This window comes from Perognathus longimembris, chromosome 5, assembly GCF_023159225.1.
Source record: "Perognathus longimembris pacificus isolate PPM17 chromosome 5, ASM2315922v1, whole genome shotgun sequence".
NCBI lineage: Eukaryota > Metazoa > Chordata > Mammalia > Rodentia > Heteromyidae > Perognathus > Perognathus longimembris.
Genome location: NC_063165.1, coordinates 5,167,984 through 5,191,058, shown reverse-complemented (window position 1 = coordinate 5,191,058; position 23,075 = coordinate 5,167,984). Strand labels below are relative to the sequence as shown.

Genomic DNA, 23,075 nt, shown 5'->3' with positions numbered 1-23,075 from the left:
GGGAGGCCCGCAGCGGGTGCGCGGCGTGGCGCGGGGCTGGGGGGGGGGGGGGCGGGAGGCGGCCTCGGGCTCCGGGTTGGGCTCCGGCGTGGGGCACCGGTAGGTCCCCCGGTGCGGGGCTTCATCGCGGGTGCGCGGCCCGGGGATCCTCCACGGGCCTGAAACCAAACCGCGCGCCGGGATCCAAACCCCGGGTTGGGGGGGGAAGGCGGGGGTCCCTGCGCTCGGGGCTCGGCGGCCGGGCGGGGTCCTGGGAGCCTCGGCCGCACCGTGGGTTTAGCCCGGCGGCGAGGAGGGCCCTGCGCATGGCCCCCAGCGCGGGGGGTTCCCCCCGCCCCCCCCCCCGTCTCGGAACCCCACGGTTCTTCGACGCCCGAAAGGAACGGCCGGCCCCGTGCCGGGCGCCCGGGAAGCCGGCATCCGCGCCGGGAAGGAAGGAGGGACGCGCGCCGGCCGCTGCGGGGCTGTGCGGGGGAGCCGGGGTCGCGCGCGCCTCTCGGAGTGCGGGAGCGGCCGGGGACCGGGTGGAGGGGGCCCCGACGCCGCGCGCGCCTCTCCCCTCCCCGGCTGCCTCCGGCCCCGTCGCCCAGGGCGCCCCGGTGCCCGCCGCGCACGCACGCCCGGGCCACCACGCACCACGGCGGGGCGAGCAGCACCCGGAAGCGCTCGCCCGGCAGCCACGGCCCGAGATCCGGGGGTCTGGGGCTGCGCGGCCGCCTCCGGCAGCAGCTCGGGCGCCCGGGCCCCAGTTCCCCCGGCGCCCTGGGGAGCGGCCTCGCCGTGGGGCCGCCGCGCCCAGGCCGCCCCGCGGCCTCCGGGCCCCGCTCCACCGGGCGAGATCGGCCGTCGCCCCGGGGTCCTCCTAGGTGAGCAAGGGCGCGGGGGGCTGTGGCGCCGGCGCCCGGTGAGGGGCTGCGCGTCGGGGAGGCCGGGTCGCGGGGAGGGAGCGCGGCGGGGCCGGCCGGGGGCGCGGAGGGCTCGGTCCCGCCGGTGGCGCACTGGGCTGGCGAGTGGCGCGCGCCTCCCCCCCCCCCACCCCCGGGCCGCGTCCTGAAGCCACCGGGGAGGCCCCGGCCCCTCCCTCCCCCGCCCCCCCCCCCACCCAGCGCCCCGATCGCGGCCCCCGCGGCGCGCCGCGTGCACTCACCCGGCCCGGGGGCGCGCGGGGCTCGGCGGGGAGTCCCCGGGAGGCTGGGACGCGGCGGCGCGCCGGGGACTCGGGGGGCCGCGGCGGGGTCGGAGGCGAGTTCGCCGCCCCCGCCGCGGCCCCTCCCCCTGCCTGCCCCCCCACCCACCCCCCTCCGCAGCCCGGCGGCCCTGCGCTCCGCCCGAAGGCGGGTCCGCCATAAACAAACGCGGATCGGTCGCACGTGGACCGCGGAGCAGCAGCCGAGCCTCTCGCCGCAGGTCACCGGCTCCGCGGCTCCCGACCCCGGCGCTCCGGGCCCGGTCCTCGCCGCCGCCGCCTCGCCCTCCCCCCCCACCCTCCTGCGCCCGGCCCCCGCTCCATGGATCCGCGGCCGCCGCCCGTGCCGCCCCCGGGTCAGGAGAGGCCCCGCGGCCACCGGGGCGCAGCGGCGGTGGCGAAGGAGTGAACCGCCCCGCCGCGTCCCGGCCGGTGCCCCCGCGCCCGGAGGGAAGTCGAGGCAGGGGGAGAGCCCCAGGCGGCCGGGCAGGACACTCGGATCGAGCGGGACAGCCTGGCCCCGAGCGGCCGGCGGAGACGGCGCGGCTGCCGGGCGCGGGGCTCGGGACTTGCGGGGGGCCGGGGGGTGGGGGGGGAGCGAGGCTCCAGGCCGGGGGGACCCCCCCCTCCGCGCACCTGCGGACACCCCGGGGTCGCCCGGCTCCGGCTCCCGCACGCACGCAGCCCGGCGAGGAGCCCCGCGGGCCGGGAGCTGGAGCGCGGCGGGGTCTAATATGCCCAGAGCCGAGGCGCGATGAAGGAGAAGTCCAAGAATGCGGCCAAAACCAGGAGGGAGAAGGAAAATGGCGAGTTCTACGAGCTGGCCAAGCTGCTGCCGCTGCCGTCGGCCATCACCTCCCAGCTGGACAAAGCGTCCATCATCCGACTCACCACCAGCTACCTGAAGATGCGCGCCGTCTTCCCCGAAGGTGAGGCCGCGGTGGGCGGGTGGGCGGCCGCGCGCGCGGGGGACCCGGGCAGCGGGGCCGGGCAGGCGGCGGGAGCCCCGGGGCCCGGCGTGCGGGGGCTGCGCGGGGCGCCGTGGCGGGCCTGGCGGTGGAACCCATTCCCCGGACCGGGGCCGAGGACGAGCCACCCCAGGACTGTCCCAGACGCAGGCCCCGGCCAGCCCCGGCCAGTCCTCCCTCCTGTCCTCCCCTCCCTTCTCTCTTCTTCTTCCTTCCACTTTTCATTTTTATTCCTTCCTATGCCAATCTCTTCTTCATCGTCTCTCTTTCCCTTCTTCTTCTTCTCTCTCTCTCTCTCTCTCTCTCTCTCTCTCTCTCTCTCTCTCTCTCTCTCTCTCTCTCTCTCCATCCACTCTTGTTGGTTTCCTCTTTATTTCCTCCTCCTCGTCGTCTCCCCTCTTCCTTCCCTCTCCCGTTCGTTCTTCCTTTGTGCTCCCTTCCTTCATTTCTTCCGGCCTTCCCTCTCTTCCCGGGGAGGAAGGATCTGGTGTCCCCGGTGATCCAGCCCAGCGCCCGGGCCCGGGGCCACGGCCGGCCGGGGAGCCGGGCGCGCGGACTGCGCTCCGCAGGCCGCTTCCCCTCCCGGGGAGCGGAGGCCCAGGTCGGGGCGGAGCTCGGGGTCGGGTGAGCCGGGGCCCGGGGAGGGGGAGGCCGGCGGGCCGAGCAGGGCAGTGCGCGCGCGGCAGGGTTGACAAGTGCTCGGGTGGCCCCGCGCGCCCCGGGATCGTCGGCCAGCGCGGGGGTCGCGGTGGGGCTCTCCCGGATCCGAGGCCGAGGCCTGGCCCGCGGGGCCCACGCTTTACCGGGAAGCCACGGGCCGAGCGGGGACCCGCCGGGCGCCGCGGGGTCTCCAGGCCGCGGGGCCCGGGAGGCCTCGCCGCCGACTTCAGCCGCTCCGGGGTCGGCGGGTGGGGAGGGCGACAGGTGTCCCGGGGGCCCCGGGAGTGCGGGCCGCGGCCGGGCGCTCGCCCGGAGACCCGCACGCTCCCCCCGCCCCAGCCCAGGCCCGCCGGGCCCGCGAGCGTGCGCCTCTCCCGGGGTGAAGCTGCACTTTCCGTCCTCTCCGCGGCGGGGCCGGCAGCGGCCGCGGCTCTCCGGGCGCCCCGGGCCGGGGAGCGATCGTCCGGAGCACCGGGGAGCCAGGGCGCCCTCCCCTCCCCAGCCGGGCTCCGGAGCCCCGAACCCGCCCGGCCGGGGCCCAGCGCACGCCCCCGGGTTTATGACTCGGCTGTGCCCCGGCCGCCGGGCGTTGGGGGCCCTGGTGGTCGCGAAGTGGAGATGATTCCTCCCCGCTTACGTGGCCGGTGGAAATTCAAGTCGAATTCGGTTTTACCGGGTTGTGCGGCTCCTTCCCACCCGGGAAGCGTGGTGGTGCCGGTGCTGGAGGTGGTACTGGTGCTGCTGGTGGTGGTAGTTGTTCTGCAAGGCTGGGTGCTTCTTCCTCGTGATACAAAACCAGGCGCAGGATCCAGCCCGGGCCGCGTCTCCCGCCTCCCGGTCCCCATCTTACCGCTTTCCTGTGCTGTTCTTTTTTAAGAACGCAAAAGAATAAAGGACCCGAGGAGCGAATGATCTGTTGTCAAGAATTTCAAATGCACCAGAAATGAACCCCGAGGGAGGTCTAGGAAAAGAGGGCTCGTAGTCCATTCTTAATTTGGGGGGAAAGAGTGCCTGGCAAGGCTGCTGAGAAGAAAACTTGGGAAGTGTGGTCCAGCGTGACCCGAGCTGACGTTCATACCGGGTCTGTGGGTTCTCACGCGGGCCGTGGGACTCCGGCACCCTCGGCTGAGCCTTGGGGTGAGCTCAGGCTTGCAAGGGAGGGGAGCCCTGTTCAGGAGGTGCCGGCTGAGGGACCAGCTCCTTCTGCTCATGGATTGGCCCGGCTGGATCAGCGGGAGACTTCGGGCTCCCATGGCCACCTACTCGGGGGAAGTGGGCGGCTTGGACCCCAGCGCCAGCACTGGGGGATCTGCCTGCTTGCCCGGAGCGGGGCCTCCCCGTCAGTGTGCAGGAAGACTGAGTTGTAAACGGAAGAGTCGGGAGCAAAGAGGAGATGCGTCTTGACGCACCTCCACGTCGCACAGTAACTTGCTTGCCCCTTGAGTATTTCTGAGGCGGGGGCAAAAGGAGCCCCTTAGTTGATTTAACTCGTTCTTGGGGAACCCAGATTGACTCTGAGCCTGGTGAGTTGCTGGGGTGAACCCGGCCCAGGCAGGATCTTGGGTAAAGAAGAATCTAGAGGACTGTGGGGGGGGGGGGGTGTCAAGCCTTTCCCAGAGTCCACCGGGCAGCCTGGTGAATGCAGAACAACCCATGCTGTTCTCAAGGGCCCGAGGACCAAAGCAGAGCTCAAGGGTCTGGTGCTCGGGCAAGAGGGAGTCCTCTGACTTGATGAACGCGTACTCCATATCTTCCAGGTAGTTTGAAGGTTCTGCGGTTGCCCCGTGTTGCTAAACCCCATTCTTTGTGAAATGGGTGGATTTCGGCTTCCACACTCAACTTCGTTGTGTGTTGTGTGTAGGTGCTAGTGTGCACCAAGGTGGGAATCTATTCCAGTCACTCTGTGCTGCAAACTCCCGGTGTTGGCTGAGGCCCTGGAAGCTTTTAAGTGGGGGGAGGGGGATCCCCATCTGAGAACCCGGAGGTCGCTGGAGTGAGGAAGAGAGCTAATGTGCCAAGCAGGCTTTGCAACAAGGTCAGGAAACAGAACACGGAGCTAGGTGGGAAGCGGGTAGACTGCAGGAACCGCTGCAGCTCCGTAGCTAGGGCACAGTGGATGGGAACCCCAGCCCCACTCGGGGCCCCAGGCTCTGAGAGGGAACCAGAGGCCCAGGGCGGACAAACTCCACACGGGACACTGCCTGCCGGCCACACCAGAGAGGGGCGACCCTCCCCCACCCAACCTCCTGAACCCCCCCAGGACACCCCTAAGACAACCTCCTGAACACCCCGGCCAGCCGTTCCCATCTCCCATCCCTGCAACCATCCGGAGGTCCCAGCTTCGGAACGGAGCTGGAAACGGAGGCCGGCGCGGGTCCTCTTTCTCTCCCCCTTTCCCAGACCTGAAAGGCCCTGCACCGGTGGACAGGTGGGGTGCGGGGGGGGGGCACCACCCCAGCATTCACTTTAGAAAAAAAAAAACAGAAAATTTCTCTCTCCCTTCCAGATGTGCACACACACAGAGGTGCACGCACGCACGCACACACGGGCACACACAAAGGGAGAAACGCAACCTCTGAAGTGCTCCGGTAGCCGAATTCCTTTGGGTTTACCCTCAGGTACCGCACCCCTTCCATAGCCCGTGCCTGGGTGCGGTGGAAGGAGCTAGATCCCCCGGGACCCTTCCTTGGCTGAAGACCTGCCTGGGATGATTTGGGGGTGACCGGAGCCCAGCACCCCAGAGGAATCTCTAGAACCGGGGCGTTGGTTTCTCTAGGCAGTCCCAAACCCGGTTTTCTGGAACGAAAGCTGACGTTTGTAGATCAGTGTTCTTCCCTCCTTGCTCGCTCCCGCTCTCCTTCGGAGCTGCCAAGTTGTGGGGTGGGCTCTGGAAGGCAAAGCTCAGCCCCGAAGCCCACCCTCGGCCCTGGGGGGCGATGAGGGCCTCCAGGCACCCCAGGGACCTTGAGGGGTGGTGTAGACACCCGCGTGTCCTGCCTCCTCTCCCTCCCTGGCCCAGTCGCCTCTTTACGTATCTGGGTGCACTCTTCTGTCTCTTGGCCCGTTGGTTAAACCTGGATGCTTTTTGAGGGGCTTGGCAGAGAACAGAAAGGGTCTAAGGTCTGAGATGCACTGGTGTGGTCTGGGGGAGCCCCCAAATCCTGATCATTGACAGGGGGGCCCCCGGTGTTGGGAGAGGAGGGAGCCCTCCCCTAGCTCGCTTACCCGGGATTCTGCAGCCCTGTCGATGAGACCTAGGTGGGCAGCCGCTCAGAGGCCCGGGGCGCATTTGGACGGAGGCCCTGTCCCCCCTCTTCTGTCCACACCCTCTTCACTTGGGAGTACTTTGCAAGGGTTTGCAACCTTGCGCCCACCGTTAACCACAACAGGCAAGAGGTTACACTCCCCCCCAACCCCATCCCCCTAGTGGGTGACAACTGGAGGAGGAGTTGGAGCTGGAGATCTGGGGCAATGGCAGTGCCCCCCCCCCAGATACACTGTGAGCAGCCACGATCCACTTTAGAGCCTGGACGTAAAGATTGGGGAGCCCTGGCTGGAGATGTGGTCCTCCACTTGAGCAAAACGCTCGATAGTACCTTGTGCCCTAAGTTCAAGTCACCGCAGGGAAGGGGAGCCGGGGAAGACCCCTCTGTTGGGAAGGGTTCTATACTTTTTGTGGTGGGCCCCTCCCTGTGGTGGGGGGCGTCCTCTGGGACCTGGGAGAGAATGTGCCTATCTTGGCACTTGCACCAAAATCATCAAGTCACGATGGTAACCCTGAATCCCACCCTCCCTAGTGCTCACATCGGAGCGGAGGGAGCAGGGAGCGGCGGAGAGAACACCATCTCCCCCGTCTCTGGAGCCCACTGTATTTCAGGGGTCCCATGGCTGGGTCTGTGGTGGGAAATGGGTCCGGAGCCCAACTCAGGGTCACCACTGCTCAAGGGCTGTTCGTTGACTGACTAGACCAGTGAGTGGCCCAGCGTGGAGCAGGCACAGATCTGGGGGCCTCAAATCACCCCCAAAGCCTGGGAGGCGAGAGGGAAGTAGGTGTGTGGCCCCCTGGCCTGCCTCCCCCACCCGCCCCCCTCCCCATTTCTCCCCGTGTTTTATCATTATACAACCTTGACAGTTCCAGGCTTTCAGAAGCCTGGGGTCCCCCGCTTGTGCTCTTGAGGCAGGGAGTCCAACCACAGGGCTAGCTTGGGGTCCCCAGCAGCTCCCCAGCCCTTCCCCCCCCACCGCTGGGGAGCCTTAGCCCGGGCTTCCTCCCTCTCAGCTCCCCCTTTTAGTTGAATAAATCCCTCTGGGGGTCTCAACGAGGGGGGGGGTCACAGGCCAGGCGCGCCTTTGCAGCATCAGGACGATTAGTTTCGATTATTTTCGCTACAACCTTTGCTTTACTCTGTCTCCGTGTTCAGCCCAGAGTAGACTTTTTTTTTTTAATGGGCTGAGTGCAGACCTGGCCCACGCAGGAGTTGGCAGCCCCACCGTGCTAGGCTGCCAGCCCCAGCGCGCCCCAAATCTCCCACCTTCCGCGAGCTTTTCTTTTGGAAGAGTCCAACAACAGAGATCCCTTCCTAGGTGAAACTCTCCCTAGCCTGCTGGGTCTTGGGGCTCTGCCTGTCCCCCTCTGTGCGGCCTGGAGGCGGGAAGAGCGGCCTGGGCCCCTTGGCCCATTCGCCCCCTTTATAAGCCTGCTCTCAGGCTTCGTGTTCCCCAGCCGCTGGAAACGGAATAAAGGCAGACTCCGCCATCTGGCTGGAACGGAGTCTGAAGGTGTCTCACGGGGTGCTGGGGTCAGGGTGGCGATGCCTCGGAATGATTTTCTGGGGTCAGAGAGCCCCCCTCTGTCACTCGGTAGAAGCAAAAGGGGTCAAGAATTATGACCAGTGGCGTAGTTTTGGGGAGAACAGATGCGTGGACATTAGCTGCTTTGGGGGGGCGGGGGGAGCGGGGCAGGCCCCAGGCGTCCACCATCCAGCAGCACGGATAGAAAGTTCCCCAGCAGTTTCTAGAAGTGTCTACACAAGCCGCCTGCCGGTCAGGAAGCTGCTCGCGCTCTCCGTGCCCCCAGCTGGGCAGGAGCTCTGGGGTGGGAAGAGGGGACAGAGCTGCTCCTGGGGAGCCGTCCTGGGAAAGAGAGAAGGGGGGACAGGAGAGAGAAGGTGGGGGGGGGTCGGGGGTCACATCCACACCCTCCACTGGCCTGTAGGATGGGCAGTGTCGAAGCAAATTAGATTACTTGGTGGCATTTCCAATCAGCGCCGGGAGCACATGGTCCACCCCACGGGAGGGCCTGGGTACCCTGGAGGGCCAGGGTTCTCCAGAAAGTTCTCCTCCGGCCACCAAAGGGTGCCGATGGCGGCTGGGCGGCTCCGGCGCCGTGATCCGTCCTGTCCCGCGTGGTGCGGAGGTCCCACGCGGTGGCTGCCGGGTCCTCGGCCCCTGGCTGGGCGCTGCGGCTGACTGCGCCTGATCTGTTTCCTCCTCCAGGTCTGGGAGATGCCTGGGGACAGCCAAGCCGAATGGGGCCCCTGGACGGCGTGGCCAAGGAGCTGGGGTCGCACTTGCTGCAGGTAGAGCCAAGGGGGTGGGGCGGGGGGGGGATTAAGTCTTTGGGGAATCTTAACTCCTGGCTGTTCCAGAACTTAGAAAGCATGAAGTCCACGCTCAGCCGTGGCCAGCGTGAGCATCCGCAGAGGGACAGCGCCAGTGATAGGATAATGACCGGATTTGTTGAGGTGTGTGTGTGCGTGCATGCACACGCGTGTGTGTGTGTGCGTGTGTGTGTGTGCGCGCGTGTGCACTTCCAGCTTTTTGGAGTTAGTTAACTGGAGATAACAGTCTCAGGGGCTCTTCAGCCCAGGCTGGCTTTGAACCGAGATCCTCAGAGCTCAGCCTCCTGGGTAGTTAAGATTACGGTGTGAGCCCCCAGCACTTGAGTTTCTTTGCAAAACATGGTCACCTCACTTTATCACACACCCGCGGGACATTCGGTTTCTCATAACTCCGTTGTAGTGGAAGAAGCAAGATGCGTCTCAGGGAGGGTTGCTGGCTGTGGAGCCGGGGCATTTACAGCTGGAGGGCGGAACTTGGCACTTGCAGCTCTCCCGGGTTCCTGCGAGCCAGAGCCAGCCGTGGCGGCGTTGGGCATGGATGTCAAGGAGGGAACTAACTGGGCACCGCTGGCCACTTCCTGACCCCTGCTAACTGGCAATGACAGCAGCAAATGCCAACTAGAGAGAGCGATCCCTGCCCCCACCTCTATTTTGTGCTTTCTTTAAAAAGAAAAAACAAAAAAAGCAAGGGGAGAAAAGTTGGCTGCAGACTTCATGACCGTGCTCTGTGAATCAGCCCCACGCCGTGTGTTTGGGGTGAACAGAAACCAAGCAGACTTTTCCCCCCAATACATTGGTCCCACATGTCTAGGTGTGACTTGTTTTTGTAAAGGCGCGCGCTTGCCAGGGCCCGCGGTGACCAGGGCTCCGTGCCCGGGGCTGCTGCTGGCTCTCCAAGCAGGTGCTCGCTCCCACCTCTGGACTCTTTCAGAGTCCCCCAGATTGTACATGACACTAATATCAGGGGCTACAAAGTGCCAGGAACTTCAGTGAAAACCTGGCGGGCAAAGTCAACACCCCCCCACCCCCCCTTGTCCCCACTGGACACTTAATGAATTCCGGAGCTGCATGCGGACGGCTGTATTAGCGGTTATTATACGTGTAAGCGAATTAGGTAATTCGAAGCTCCGAGGGCGTGCTCCGTTTTTTCCATTAAGAACTTTATTATTATTATTATTTTAGCTACTGCCAGCAGCAGCCTTTAGGATTTAATTATGGCCATTTTTTCCACGTCACTCACGTTCCTGGATACTGGGAGAGATCAGTTTCGTCTCATGCATCCATTTTATGGTTTTGACACAAAATGTGTCAACGGACGTAGGCTTTTGAACATTGCTTTATGGTGGGTATTTCTGAGATGTTTCTATAAGTTATATTTAATAAAGGCGCCTTGTAGTTTGTGTTTCTGAGATGTTTGTGTAATTCATATTTAGTAAAATCGCCTTGTAGTTGGTATTTCTGGTATTTTTCTGGGAAAATACTTTGTAGGTGAGGAACCTTGCAGGAAGGCTTACAACCAGAATGCTGCTTTCAAGCTCAGCAAAAGCAAAGGTTAAAAATATGGGGAAAAAATTAGCAAATGTATTTGGACAGCAGTATGTAAGAATATCTTCTACTGCGTTCTGGAGCCCCCTCTTTCAAAGGGGGGTTAAGGAAACGTGAAGGTGATCTGGTTTTGATTACATGCTGTAAAAATAGAATTTGTGGCCAGAAGTGAATTCGGAATCTTTTTATAGGTACAAAACTGTGGCTTGTACAGGTTTTTTTTTTTAATTGCCTTTCTTTGGTATGGAGTCTAAAATATGAATGAGTAAATAAAACACAGTTCAAAAATATGTAGTGTTTTTATCCTTGACACATAATTATAATCATTTCTTTTGGTTTATCTGGACCTCCTCTCTGTAATGTCCACATTCTTTTTGAGAGGATCCGACAGCTTGAGGCAAAAAACAACAACAACAACTTTTTTTTTAATCCAAATTTCATTGAAGTATTCTTTAGTTTTCCCCAAATCGCTGCCCTTTCTCCTTGAATTCAGGCAAGGTTATTTGATCTCATACAAAGCAGTTAACGTTGCAGTCATAAGTCTGGGGAAGTCTCCGACTATTTTGTTTTATTTTCTAGGGAGTGGTCGGAATTTATTATTCAAATGGCACTTGGGGGTAACTGGGAAATTGTGGCGCATAAAGCGACCTCCTCGTGGTGCAAATGATTGCCAATTATGATGTTAAATGGTTTATATAGGGGCAGATGTTCCCCTAAGAACCATAGAACTCCGGATTTGTACTGAGTGCTCACGTAAGCCCAAACTATAAAGCTCCTGCACTCAATGGCGAGCACGAGAGGAGCTCTCCAGTGTTTGGCATGGTTTTGTGCTGTGGATGCGAGGCTGTTTTTTAAAGTGCTTTAAAAGCGTTTGAGAGCCTGGCTTGGGAAATGAACCTCGAGTGTGTAAGGTTGCCTGAGCTCGCCTGGCCCTGGGCTCCTTTTTTTTTTTTATTGTATGTTAACACGTGTATGTGTGTGTGTGCATGTGTGTGTGTGTGTGTGTGGATATGTATCTGGATGTGTTTATGTGTATAGACCTGTGCATATATACATACATATGCATATAGGCACAGACACGTGTATATATATATACACACATAGGCACACGTGCAAATATGTATACACAGCTGTTTGTACACACATGCGCACAGACCTCCAGGGCTGACCCAGGGCCTCCTCGCCCCTCTCTCACGCGGACCCTGTTTTCTTTCCACAGACATTGGACGGGTTTGTTTTCGTGGTGGCGTCGGATGGCAAAATCATGTACATCTCGGAGACGGCGTCCGTGCACTTGGGCTTGTCCCAGGTAAGGATCGTCTGATGTGTACACACCCAGAACCTTCAGCCCAGTGCTAGCGGACGGACGGCCTCGCCCAACCCCAGCATCTGGCTGTTGGAGCCTCTGAGTTTGTGTCTGAATCTAGTTCCCAGTTGCAGTGTGCTCTGCTCACAATATCCGTCCCCCCCCCCCCACCGCCGGAGGGGAGGTGGGGTGGGGAATGTGCAGCGTGTGTGCGTGCGTGTGTGCGTGCGTGTGTGCGTGCGTGTGTGCACGTGTGTGTCTTTCTCCTTTGTGGCTAATGGCCAGTGTGTCTGAGCTGGCATCAGGCTCGTTCTAGAACTCTCTCGGGTCGTCGGGATTGTCTGTTTGCGTAGCGGTCTTGCACACTCGGCCCACACTTGCGGCTGGCCTAGTTGTGGAGACCCTGAGCTTGAGGCGGTGCGTGCTTGGGCGACGGGAAGAAGGGGTGGATTTGTGGGGGTTCACGTGGCATTTGGGGGTCATTTTTCCTGAGTTTTTCCAGCTCAGCAGTTGTTTCAAGTAAAGCATTTTATAAGCTTGTGAGAGAAACTCATAAAACTCAGTTTACTACCGTTTGGTACCTGCAAGGCCCTGGTTTCTTCAGGCCAGCTCAATGTGACCAAGAGGGGCTGTCCCTTCATGTCGTGAGCTCTTGGTCTGACTCCTGACAGCGGAGAACACAGCGTGAGGGACGAGAAGCCCAAGAAAGTGGGTTTTGGAGGGGCCCGAGGGGGATCCACACTGCCTAGCACCCCTCCCATCCTTAAGGCAAAATAAAACATGGTGACTTGAGCTTGTGCGTTGAAAAGCAACATTGCCAACTGTAGAAACCCACGCAAGGTAGATTCCTTTCAGGTGTCCACGTGGCTTGGCGGCTCTATTTCCTCACGCAGCGCCAGGCGACTCGGGGGCCGGAGTCATTGGGAAGTTGCTTCTCTCTTCCTCTTTTCTTTCTCTACAACTTACTTTTCAAAGAAGAGTTTGCTGAGGCTTCACCCTTGCCCGCACAGGACGCGTGGGGTGACTACGTTTGTAGAACGAGAGCCGACATTGAGAGTATGAGCTTTGGCTGCTGTTTCTGTGGGGTCCCGGGAGTCGTAGCTTAGTGGTCGAGCACACGCTTAGCAGGTCGGAGGCCAGGGGTTCAATCCCCAGCAGCAGAAATGGAACAAAGATAAGAATGATATCTACTATTTCTCTATTTTCTGTGGCTATTGATAGCTTGATTTTCTACTTCGCTCTATTTGGAATTAATTAGGACCTTTTAGTTTTTACCCAGACTGGTTGCTTCTGGATAAATGACTTTGAATTATTTACTCTTTTTTTCCCCCCCTGGTGGTACTGGAGTTTGAATTCAGGACTTCTCAGATTGCTCGGCGGGTGCTTCCTCACTTGAGCCTCTCCTCCAGTTCTGATTTTTGTTTGCTATTTTAGAAATGGACTTTTCTGCCTGGGCTGGCTTTTGCACCTCGGCTCTCTAGGTATCAGCCTCTGAGTAGGTAGGCTGATAGAGGGGCAAACCCAAAAGGTTACTTTTTAAAATGATAATTTACAAGCGCGTCACAGACATTCCACTTGTTTTTTCAGGATGACTAGCCAAAAACCTTCCACCACAGATAAAGTCACTGTTGGTGAACGTTAACGCTCGTGAGCTCTCCTGCTGTCCAATGGAAAGGATCCGTCCCTGGTCACCGTCTGACAAGGCGGAGGCTTAGTATCCTGGAACCATAATTTAAATAATAAACAAATTCCCGTTGCATCCCCCTCTCGTGGTCACGGTGAGGAGCAGATCAAAGAAACCGTTTCACGAGTTTTATACACGCTAGGGAGCCACCCCGCCGGCGGGGCAGCCACAGCTGGGGGAGAAGCCGGTTGCTTGCGGGGTTCTTTCTGGGCGTGGGGGGGACGGGCGGGCCCTGCCCCGTGCAGTCCCAAGTGACTCAGCCTGGGGGCCCGCCTGCCGCCCAACCTCGCTGCCGTTTTCTCGGGACCAAGTCCCGAACATAGTAATTATGATCCCCCACCCCATTGTTGTTGAGGTGACAGATCTCCCCAGCAGGAAAACGGGGCTGCTGTGCAGCGAGTGAAGATCACGTTTCCTTTCGATGGCACGCAGACGGCAAACTTGGTAGCACCGGCAGGCGCCGTGCACTGCCGTTGTCCAGAAAGTTCTGCAGCTGGTAGTACTTTGGTTTTTTTTTGTCTCTGCGTCCCCGGAAGAAGTGTCCGTTGAAAAAGAAAGTCAAACTGATTGCACAGGGGAACTGATTTCTTCGGATTCCTCCACGAGGCGGTGTAAGAATCCTGAACAGGGGATTGTGAGGTCCCCTGGACTGTCTGGGGGTGTCCAGCGGTGAACTGTTTAAATGAGCAGCAACTCGCTTTTCCCCTGCCTCCGCCTCCTGCTCGCAATTAAGCCCCCAGAAGCCAATCTAGACAGAATCACCATGTGTGTTTTTCCTGTCTCCTTAACTTAACTTGTAAAATAAAAAATTGAATCAGATGCCAAATACCCAACTGTTCTTTTAAAAAAAAATGTTCTGTGCCTTTCAGATTCATTTCATGACCAGCACACATTCAACCAACCAACACATCAAATATGAATAATTCTTTTTTTTTAAAAAAATAGGCTTAATTTATTTTTAAACAAAATCACCAGAGATCAAAGTGTTGGAGAGTAGGAGATTGTAGCTCACTGCTAGCCTTGCGCAAAGCTGGGGCTTTTCCTCCCTGAAAGGAGAAAAAAAAAGTGTTTAAAAATGTGCCTGAAGGGGCTGGGAATATGGCCTAGTGGTAAAGTGCTTGCCTTGTATACATTGAAACCCTGGGTTCGATTCCCCAGCACCACATATATAGAAAACGGCCAGAAGTGGCACTGTGGCTCAAGTGGCAGAGTGCTAGCCTTGAGCAAAAAGAAGCCAGGACAGTGCTCAGGCCCTGAGTACAAGGCCCAGGACTGGCCAAATAAATAAATAAATAAAAATTTGAAAGTAAATAATAAAAGTCATTGAGAGTTAAAAAATGTGCCTGAAAATAATAAGTAAATACATAAATAAAATAGGATGTGCACACTATGAAGAGTCACCCTGTGAATAGGTTTGAAAGGGTAACCAGGATTCAGGACTAGCTCGAATTTTACCGATGCTTCTCTGGATTCTACGAATTTCTACCTGCCCTTAGTCACGTGACCTTGTGGGTACTGGGGGGCGGGGGGCCTGCAGGTTCGTGTTGAGTCAAGTTCAGCTCCCTGCCAGAAGTCAGAGGGAAGAAATTCACCAGCCAGGAAATTGCTCTGTTTCATTCTGCGTCTGTCCTGAACCCTCTAAGTAGCTCTCTGAGTGATCTCTCTTTGAGGGAATAAAATAATCCTATGTGCATTACAAGCCCGTCTCCACAGAAAGCCTCCTGTTAAACTGTTTGTTTTTTGGGGGGGGCAGGTATTGGAATAAGAAATCTCCACTACTTCTCAGGGGTGGAGTTTATTTTGTTCTGTGTGTATGTGTATGTGTGTGTGTGTGTGTGCATGCGCGCACACGTGAGCGTGCACACCAGTACTACGGTTTAAACTCAAGGCCTGAAGCCGTGACCCTGCCCTTTAGCTTTTTTTGCTCAAAGCTGGCCCTCTGCCACTTGAGCCTCACCTCCACTTCTGGCTTTTTGGTCTTTAATTGGACACAGGAGTCTTGCGGAAGCAAGGGCTCAGCGGCTGAAGCCTGTCACCCTAGATACTCAGGAGGCTGAGAATCTGGGCATCGTGATGTACAGCCAGCCCCGGCAGGAAAGGCCGGGAGCCTCTTACCTACAATTACCACCAGAAAGCACATGGAGCAGTGGCTGAAGACCCCTAGCCTGGAGCAAAAAACCTCAGGGACACACACACACACCACACACACACACACACACACACACACACACACACACACCCCAAGTCTCACGGACTTTCCTGCCTAGGCTGGTTTAGGGCTACAATCCTCAACCTCAGCCCCTTGAGTAGCTAGGATTACAGGTATGAGCCTCCGGTGCCCCGCAAGTTCATTCCGCTTTTAAACTAATAAGCAGATGATCACGGCTGCCAAACTTTGCGCTCCGCAAACGGACAGGAACAACCACAAAATGAAAGTTGCCTCCTCAGCCCAGATGCCAAGTATTGGGAAATAGCTCCTGGCCTGAAAATTCCAGCTAGTGCTTGTGCAGAGGTGCAAAACAGGTAGACACATTTAAATATATCCTGAGTAGTGGAGGGGGAAATACTCTTACCTGTGAATGTGAATTACTTTAGTTTTCTTTGGAGGTGAACGCTGTTACTTATATTGGACAGATGTCTTTATGGTTTAAATTTCTTTCTCTCCCTCCCTCCCACTTTTCCTCCCTCCTTCCCTCCCTGCTTTCTTTCTTGTATGTCATTGCTGGGGCTAGAACTTGGGATCTAGGTGTTGTCCCTGGCAGTTTTGCTCAAGGCTAGCGATCTACCACTTGAGCACAGTTTCACTTCTGGCTTTTTGGGATCAATTGGAGATAAGAGTCTCATGGATTTTTCCTGCCCATGCTGGCTTTGAACCAAGATCTCAGATCTCAGCCTCCTGAGCAGCTAGGATTACTAGCTTTGAGCCTGTGGTACCTAGTGCTAATGTACATTTTCAAAGACGGTGCAGATATGTATAAAATAGCTGTTTGCAAGACACATAAAGGTAAATGTATCTTTGAGTGAGATCAGTGCCAGAAACACAGCCATGAAAATAGCAGCGGTGTCGCTTCCCTTTGGAAATCAAGCAAAAGGAAGGCATTTTAGGGCATATTATGTTTGTTGACATAACTTGAACTCTGAAACCCAACCATCCCCTTCTAAAATGCTTAATTTGCCACAGTCACCAACCCCCCACCCCCCCACCCAACAGAGTTGGGGGCTCGGTCCCAGGGCCCAGTGACTGTCTTTCTGTAATGGTGAGATACAGCTCTCTTGGCAGCCGAAAAGCTATCAGCATAACATAAAAAAGCTCTTAGTGGAAAGGTCATTCATTTTGTAGTTAGTACAGTTTTGCAAATACTAAATATCACATTGAAGTTTTGTTTTAATAGGCTGATGTATGAGACCTCGGGAGTTTCGTAGCAACAACCCTACATACACATGTGTGTATGTTTTTCTAGTTGGCCCGGTAGTCCGATTTCTCTCATCATTCAAAAGCACAAAGAAGTGTGTAAATACAGGAAATCGGATGTCGAGCCTAATTTTGAGTTAAGGTGAGCACTGCTGTATCCTTCTGAAATTTATTCTATGAAAACATTCCCATCGCTTGCTGCTGGGCGTCTTAAACAGCGTTGCTTGGATGTTTAGAGAGGAAGCCAGAGCTCAGAAAACCAAGCCTTTCATACACACACACACACACACACACACACACACACACACACATACACACACACACACGTCCTTGCGCTCCCCATCCTCCAACCTGTGAGGAAATCGGATTAAAATGTGGAGCTGCTTTCTAGTCGGCAGAGATGAGCGATGAGACTTTCTCCACCAGCCCCTGAGGTTCTCCACCAAAGCGGCAGCCATGTGCTGCTTGTTCTGAAAGGAGCTTCAAGCAAACCAGAAGCATTGTCCCCTAAAACATGGGCAAGGGAGGAACGATAGACCGGGAGGAGAGTTTCTATTATGGTTTTTGGGCAGGCTGGTTTTTGGTTTGTTGGGTTTTTTTTCCATTTTTAAAACAAATCATTGAAATAGGAGAGGGAGAGAAGAAGGTGAAGCGGTGGAGGAGGAAGAGAAGAGGAGACAAAGGGGGAGGGGGGAAGAAGTGAGGGAAAGAAGGAGCGAGAAGAGGAGGGAAGTAGAGGGGAGGGAAAAGCAGCTCCTTACTTACCAGCTTCCAACGCCCTGTGCTGCAGAACCTTCCATTGCCCCCTCCTCCAGCTGCCCAGGAGAAAGGACGCTGACCTGTCCCAAAGGACTCTCCTCTGTGCAGCTTTTAAAGGCTCTCTAAGAATGACTCAGAAGGCTGAGATCTGAGGATCAAGGTTCGAAGCCAGCCCAGGCAGGAAAGTTCCCACGAGACACTCTTACCCCCACTTAACCCCTCACCCTGGAAGCGGGGCTGTGGCTCCAGAGTGGCAGAGCGCTCGCCTTGTACAGAAAAGGCCGGAACAGTGGTGAAATCGCGGCGTCATTTGTCCCCGGGGCAGATAGATGTCCGTGGGGGCGGCTTGGGAGGTGGGTGGGTGCGGGGGGGGGGCGGGAGGGCACCCCGGGTCTCTGCCTCGTTCAGGAAGGAGCCTTGCAGGGACAGTGCAGAAACGGGGCTCTCAGGCTGGCTGGAGTGGAGGACGAAGCCGGAGGAGACGCCATCCACTTTGAATGAAACAGGATTGGCAGATCTCGGCAAATTGGCGAAAGTGGGTGGGGGGAAGGAGGGACGTTGCTGCCCAGGGCCTGGCAGAGCTGGGGGCTGGAGCAAAGGCCCAGGGCGAGACCCCCCTCGGCTGCCTGGGGTCACCCCCTCCTCGGGCAGGCCCGAGGACCTCGTTAGACTCAACGCCGGCTGCTCGGTGCTTGAGTCCCTTTCGGTACTGGACGTTGGGGTTCTTCTTCTTCATCCTGTTGGAATTACTGCTCCTGGGGCTCCCCTGAACAAGAGGCGCACTCACTGTCCTTGGTCCGTGACCCCAGCCTTCGCTCTAAGAGGAGGGCTCACCCACCCACCCACCACTGCACACGGGCCTGGCCTGGTGGTGGTACTGGTAGCGGTTTGCTAGAACGTTCTCTGTCATTGCCCATCACGAGGTGGGCGAAAGGGCCTAGGTCGTCAGCAGGTCCTCCCTCTCACACTGCTTACGTTTGAGAGAACCCAGGAAGTTCCTGCCGGTGGGTCACCCATTGGGTCCGCGAGGGAGTTTCCTACCGAGCGATCACGTGACCGCGGTGTCCTCCGGAAGCCATGGCCGTGTCACGGGGCTGGCCCGGAGCGTCCCAAGCCTTCCCAAGGTTGGGCCAAGCAGCTCAGGGCCTGGGAGTGCCGGGGGGGGGGGGGGCTGGGCTCCGGGTGAGCGAGGCTCCGAGGAGAAGCCGTAGGGTGGCGGTGGCCCGTCTCTCGGGGGCCGAGCGTCCCGTGGCGGCGGTGGCGTGGGTTTCCGTCGTGGGCAGGAGGGCGTGGGGTGGGCCGGCCCCTCCCGCGCCAGCGCTGCACGCGCGGTGACCCTCTGGCCCCTCCCCCGGCAGGTGGAGCTCACGGGCAACAGCATCTATGAGTACATCCATCCTTCCGACCACGACGAGATGACCGCCGTCCTGGCCGCCCACCCGCCGCTCCACCACCCACCTGCTCCAGGTACTTCCCGGCCCAGGAGGCCTCGCCTGGACGGCCACCCCCGGGGCCAGGCCTGTCCGTGACCCGAGGATCAAGCAGCACCCACCAAGTGGGATGTGCGCCTTCCCTCCCTCCTCCCTCCCTCCCTCTCCTCTTCCCTTCCTTTCTTCCTAATACCCTCCTTCACTCACTCCTTCCCTCCTCCCTTCTGATTTCTCCCTTCTTTCCTTCTCTGTCTCTGTCTTTCTCTCCCTTCCTTCCCTCCTCCTTGCTCCTCTTCCTCCCTCTTTCTCTCCTCCATTCCCCACTGCCCTCTCTCTGTCTCTCCGTCTCTGCCCCTCCCCCCTCAACCCCCCCCCCCCCCCCCCCCCCGTCTGCGCCCGAGCTTGTGCAGGCGAGGCCCGCGCTCTGCCTCGGGCTTCACGCCCAGCTCACGCCTCTGTCTTCAGCCAATGCTGTTGGACGATCTGCACCAGTGACCGTGGAGCGTGGCGAGGCCAAAGTGGTCTCCACGCACGCACGTGCTCCTTCCTGTGTGGAATTCCGAGGCGGAGTCGGGGGTTCAGGCCTGACCTGCTTCCCCCCCCCACCCAAGGGCAGAGCGTGGGGGTGGGGTTGTGAGAGTCTGGGTTTCCTTCCTTCGTTGGTGACTGCAGACTACCAGCTCTGGCTTCACTAACCGCGGATGTTAGAGATACATTGTTTCATGACGTGACTATTGTGACAGATATTTAACCATATGCTTTGTGCTCGGCCACTTCAAAACGTTGAGAGTATACCCACTCCCGATTCTTGCTGTGTAATGCAATAATGAAGTAACATGTTTCGTCCCATTTCATGGTGTGTTTAAATATATTAGTAACTATTTTCCACTTATTCCTTTTGTAATCTTATATATTATGCATTTAGAAAACATGTGTGTCTTGGGACTTGAACTCAGGGCCTGGGCACTGTCCCTGAGCTTTTGTGCTGAAAGCTAGTGCTCTACCACTTGGGCCACAGCTCCACTTGCAGCTTTGTGTGGTTAATTGGAGAGAAGAGTCTCACAGGCTCCTGAGGACCTAGGATCGCAGGCGTGAGCCCCAGTGCCCAGCAGGATGTAGGTTTTGTGTCATGACATAAATCAGCTCAGGAAAGCCCTGGACGTCACACCAGTGAAGCCTTGAATTACGGTCTCCATGAATGGTAGGGAGTTTCATGACTTAGTCCAGCAGCCCTGCCCTTTCAACTCTGTCCAGCAGCCTGAGAGCCCCCGGGCAGGCATGCCGGCTAATGCTCTCCTGTGGCCTTGGGCCGTGCAACCCAACTTGGCCCAAGTTGCCGGTGGAACAAGATGCAAAAGAGGAAACGTGGAGAGTGATGTGAATAGGGTTGCTCTGTCCTGAGAAGATTGCTCAGGTGCCAGACCTCCCGGCAGATGTAGCCCTGTGCCCCCTAAATCCTAGCTCCAGAAATAACCATGCGTGCATTCCTTCCCAGGAGAGAGCGCTGCTGGCTTGGCTCCTGAGACCAGATGGGGACTGGGCTGTGATTTCTCACGTCCTCGGCAGTGGCGTTGCTCCCCGGCGCCTTTCCCTTTCCAACAGCGTAGTCTTCAAGTTTGTTCACAAAAGGAAGGCAGACAAAACTCAGGGCCCTCAAGAGACCTTTCCGTCCCCTGTGTCTGGGGGTTCGAGCCTCAGCCACAGCATTAGAACAGGAGAAGCACCACGGTCTGGAAGCGTGGGGGCCCATGCCGACTCATTTCAGAGCCGTGGGAAGGATCAGAGCTGGCGGGGTTTTTTAATTTCCTCTCTAACTTCGCATTCGCAGAGCTGATTTCCCGAGTCTCAAGTGAAGGTCGTTACATGATAAATATGGGAGGCGTAGGTTTCTCCCTCAAAATTTCCAAGCCAGGCCTTTGAGAGCTGAGCTTCCACAGGCTTCTTGCGTGGCTCAGGCAAGCCGCCATGTTGGAAGGAAGCCCAATGCCTGGGGCTCCACTGTAGGTAAAAGCTGGCAGGCCTCGGAGACAGTCAGCGAGTGAGCTTGTTTCTCTTCCTCCTTGTGACGCCCTAATTTACCCACCAAGCGCTGTGAATGTAGCACGCGGCCCCCGCGGTTGGAGGACTCCGCGCGCTGTGCGGTAGTGCCCCAGAGACTGGGGGGGGCTGTGCAGGACGGGCTGGGCCAAAGCCGGAGGTCAGGGCTGGAAAGGAAGCCGGAGCTCGGCTGGGAGCAAGCCACAGCGTGGCCGCAGGAGGCTCGCGGTGGCTGGCTGCTTCTGCCAGGGAAAGGGCTAAGTGGCCACTGCCGCCCTGAGGGAGTCAGATACTTCTGGAACTTCCGGGAGGCCCGGGCACCAGCCCAGCACTGGCTCAGGTGGGCCTGGTACCAAGCGGCTCTGTGGCTTCCAGAGTGGGAGTGTGGCAGGTAGAGTCCGTCTCTCCTCCCTCCCTCCTTCCCTCCCTTCCTCCCTTCCTCCCCTTCCCTTCCTTCCTTCCTTCCTTCCTTCCTTCCTTCCTTCCTTCCTTCCTTCCTTCCCTCCTTCCTTCCTCCCTTCCTCCCACCTTCCCTCCTTCCTTCCCTTTCTTACTCCCTCCCTCCCTCCTTCCCCCTCCCTCCCTCCTGCCTTCCCTTCCTTCCTCCCTCCCTCCCTCCCTCTTTCCCTCCCTCCCTTTCTTTCTTTCCTTTTTTTTTTTTTTTTTTTTGGCCAGTCGTGGGCCTTGGACTCAGGGCCTGAGTACTGTCCCTGGCTTCTTCCGCTCAAGGCTAGCACTCTGCCACTTGAGCCACAGCGCCGCTTCTGGCCGTTTTCTGTATATGTGGTGCTGGGGAATCGAACCTAGGGCCTCGTGTATCCGAGGCAGGCACTCTTGCCACTAGGCTATATCCCCAGCCCCTTTCTTTCCTTTTTGTTATGTGCTGGGTCTTGAACTCAGGGCCTGAGGCACAGCTTCACTCCACTGTTTGAGCCGCAGCTCCACGTTGTTTTCTTATGTTGCTGCTGTTGTCGTTTTGGTGATTAGTTGGAGATAAGAGTCTCTTTCTGCCCTGTGCGGGCAGATCCTCAGATCTCAGTCCCCCCAAGTAGCTAGGATTATAGGAATGAGCCGCCATGCCTGGCTCCAGGCTGACCTTTTCTAGGTTGGTGCTGCGGGCTGAGTCCTGTGTTCCTGGGGAGGCGCACCCGGCCAGGCATGGCTGCTCCCCGTCACAGGCCAGGGCTCTCTGGGTCAGAGCCTGTGTCCCCTGGACCTGCCCTCAGGACCGGGGGGGGGTGTTTGGGGGGACGATGGGGGACAGGCGGGGGCAGTTGCTGGTCTAACCCGTGCCTGCTTGCAGAGTACGAGCTCGAGAGGTCCTTCTTTCTTCGCATGAAGTGCGTCTTGGCGAAAAGAAACGCAGGCCTGACGTGCAGTGGATACAAGGTACGTGGGCCCCTGGTGGGGTGGGGTGAGCAGCCGGCGGGGGGCAGGGGGGCATCTGTGCCCCGCGCCCCCCTGGTCAGGGGTGGGTGAACAGCCGGCGGGGGGCGTGGGGGGCGTCTGTGGGCCCCTGGTGGGGTGGGGTGAGCAGCCGGCGGGGGGCGTGGGGGGCGTCTGTGGGCCCCTGGTGGGGTGGGGTGAGCAGCCGGCGGGGGGCGGGGGGGGCGGCGTCTGTGGGCCCCTGGTGGGGTGGGGTGAGCAGCTCTGGACAGTGCTCGCTCCAGGACGGGATCCAGGCTGCAGTCACTGCACAGAGACGTTGTTGCACTCGGCCCCGCACTTGGGAGGGTGCTCGTCGAGGTAGTGCTTGGTCCCCAGGAAGTGTCCCCTGGGGTGTGCGGTCATCGGGGCCTCCGCAGAGGTGTCACCCGCCTCCTACGTATCATCAAGCAGGGAGCCGATGAGGACAGGGGGCGGCACCAGGGATCAAGCAGGGGCCTTGCCAGACAGGGGCTCTGCTGAACCGTACGACTGCTCACGGTGTTTATCACCTAGGAGATCGTGCTCTCCTCCTCCTCCTCCTCCCCTCCTCCTCCTCCTCCTCCTCCTCCTCCTCCTCCCCCTCCTCCCTCTCCTCCCCCTCCTCCTCCTCCTCCCCCTCCCCCTCCCCCCCTCCCCCTCCCCCCTCCTCCCCCTCCTCTTCCCCCTCCTCGTCCTCTCCTCCTCTCCTCTTCCTCTCCTCCTCTCTCTATTAGGGAGTACTAGGGTATAACTCGGGGCCTTGATGCTTGAGATGGATTCTCTCCCACTTGGCCTGCACTTTTGCTTTATAGATAGGAGGCAGGCAGTATGTATACATACTCATCTATATATACAGATGCACGTGTGTGTACGTATCTGTATGTTTTGGGGTAGGGTCTCACATGTTTATAGGCTGGCCTTGGATGGCTGTGTCACGGGTGGGTGCTTCCCATATTACTGGGATTATCAATGCAGACCATTATGCCCAGTTTTTATTGGATGAGATGGGATCTCACTGATGTTTGTTGTTTTTTTTGTCTGAACTGGCCTTGGACAACAT

The 23,075-nt window shown here is 58.3% G+C and overlaps 1 protein-coding gene across 5 annotated transcripts in view; it reads left to right on the top strand.

Moving 5' to 3' along the window:
• The first annotated feature begins 1,350 nt into the window (after positions 1–1,350).
• Positions 1,351–23,075, top strand: part of Sim2 (SIM bHLH transcription factor 2) — a 41,827-nt gene continuing 20,102 nt past the window's right edge. For all 5 annotated transcript variants that reach the window (XR_007210952.1, XR_007210951.1, XR_007210950.1 and 2 more), the window contains exons 1-5: positions 1,351–2,115; positions 8,311–8,393; positions 11,200–11,289; positions 18,500–18,606; positions 21,909–21,997. Coding sequence is in view for 2 of the 5 variants with exons in the window: in XM_048346244.1 (XP_048202201.1) it covers positions 1,941–2,115; positions 8,311–8,393; positions 11,200–11,289; positions 18,500–18,606; positions 21,909–21,997 (544 nt within the window). In the remaining 3 variants the exon portion in view is untranslated. The remainder of the gene's footprint in view (positions 2,116–8,310; positions 8,394–11,199; positions 11,290–18,499; positions 18,607–21,908; positions 21,998–23,075) is intronic.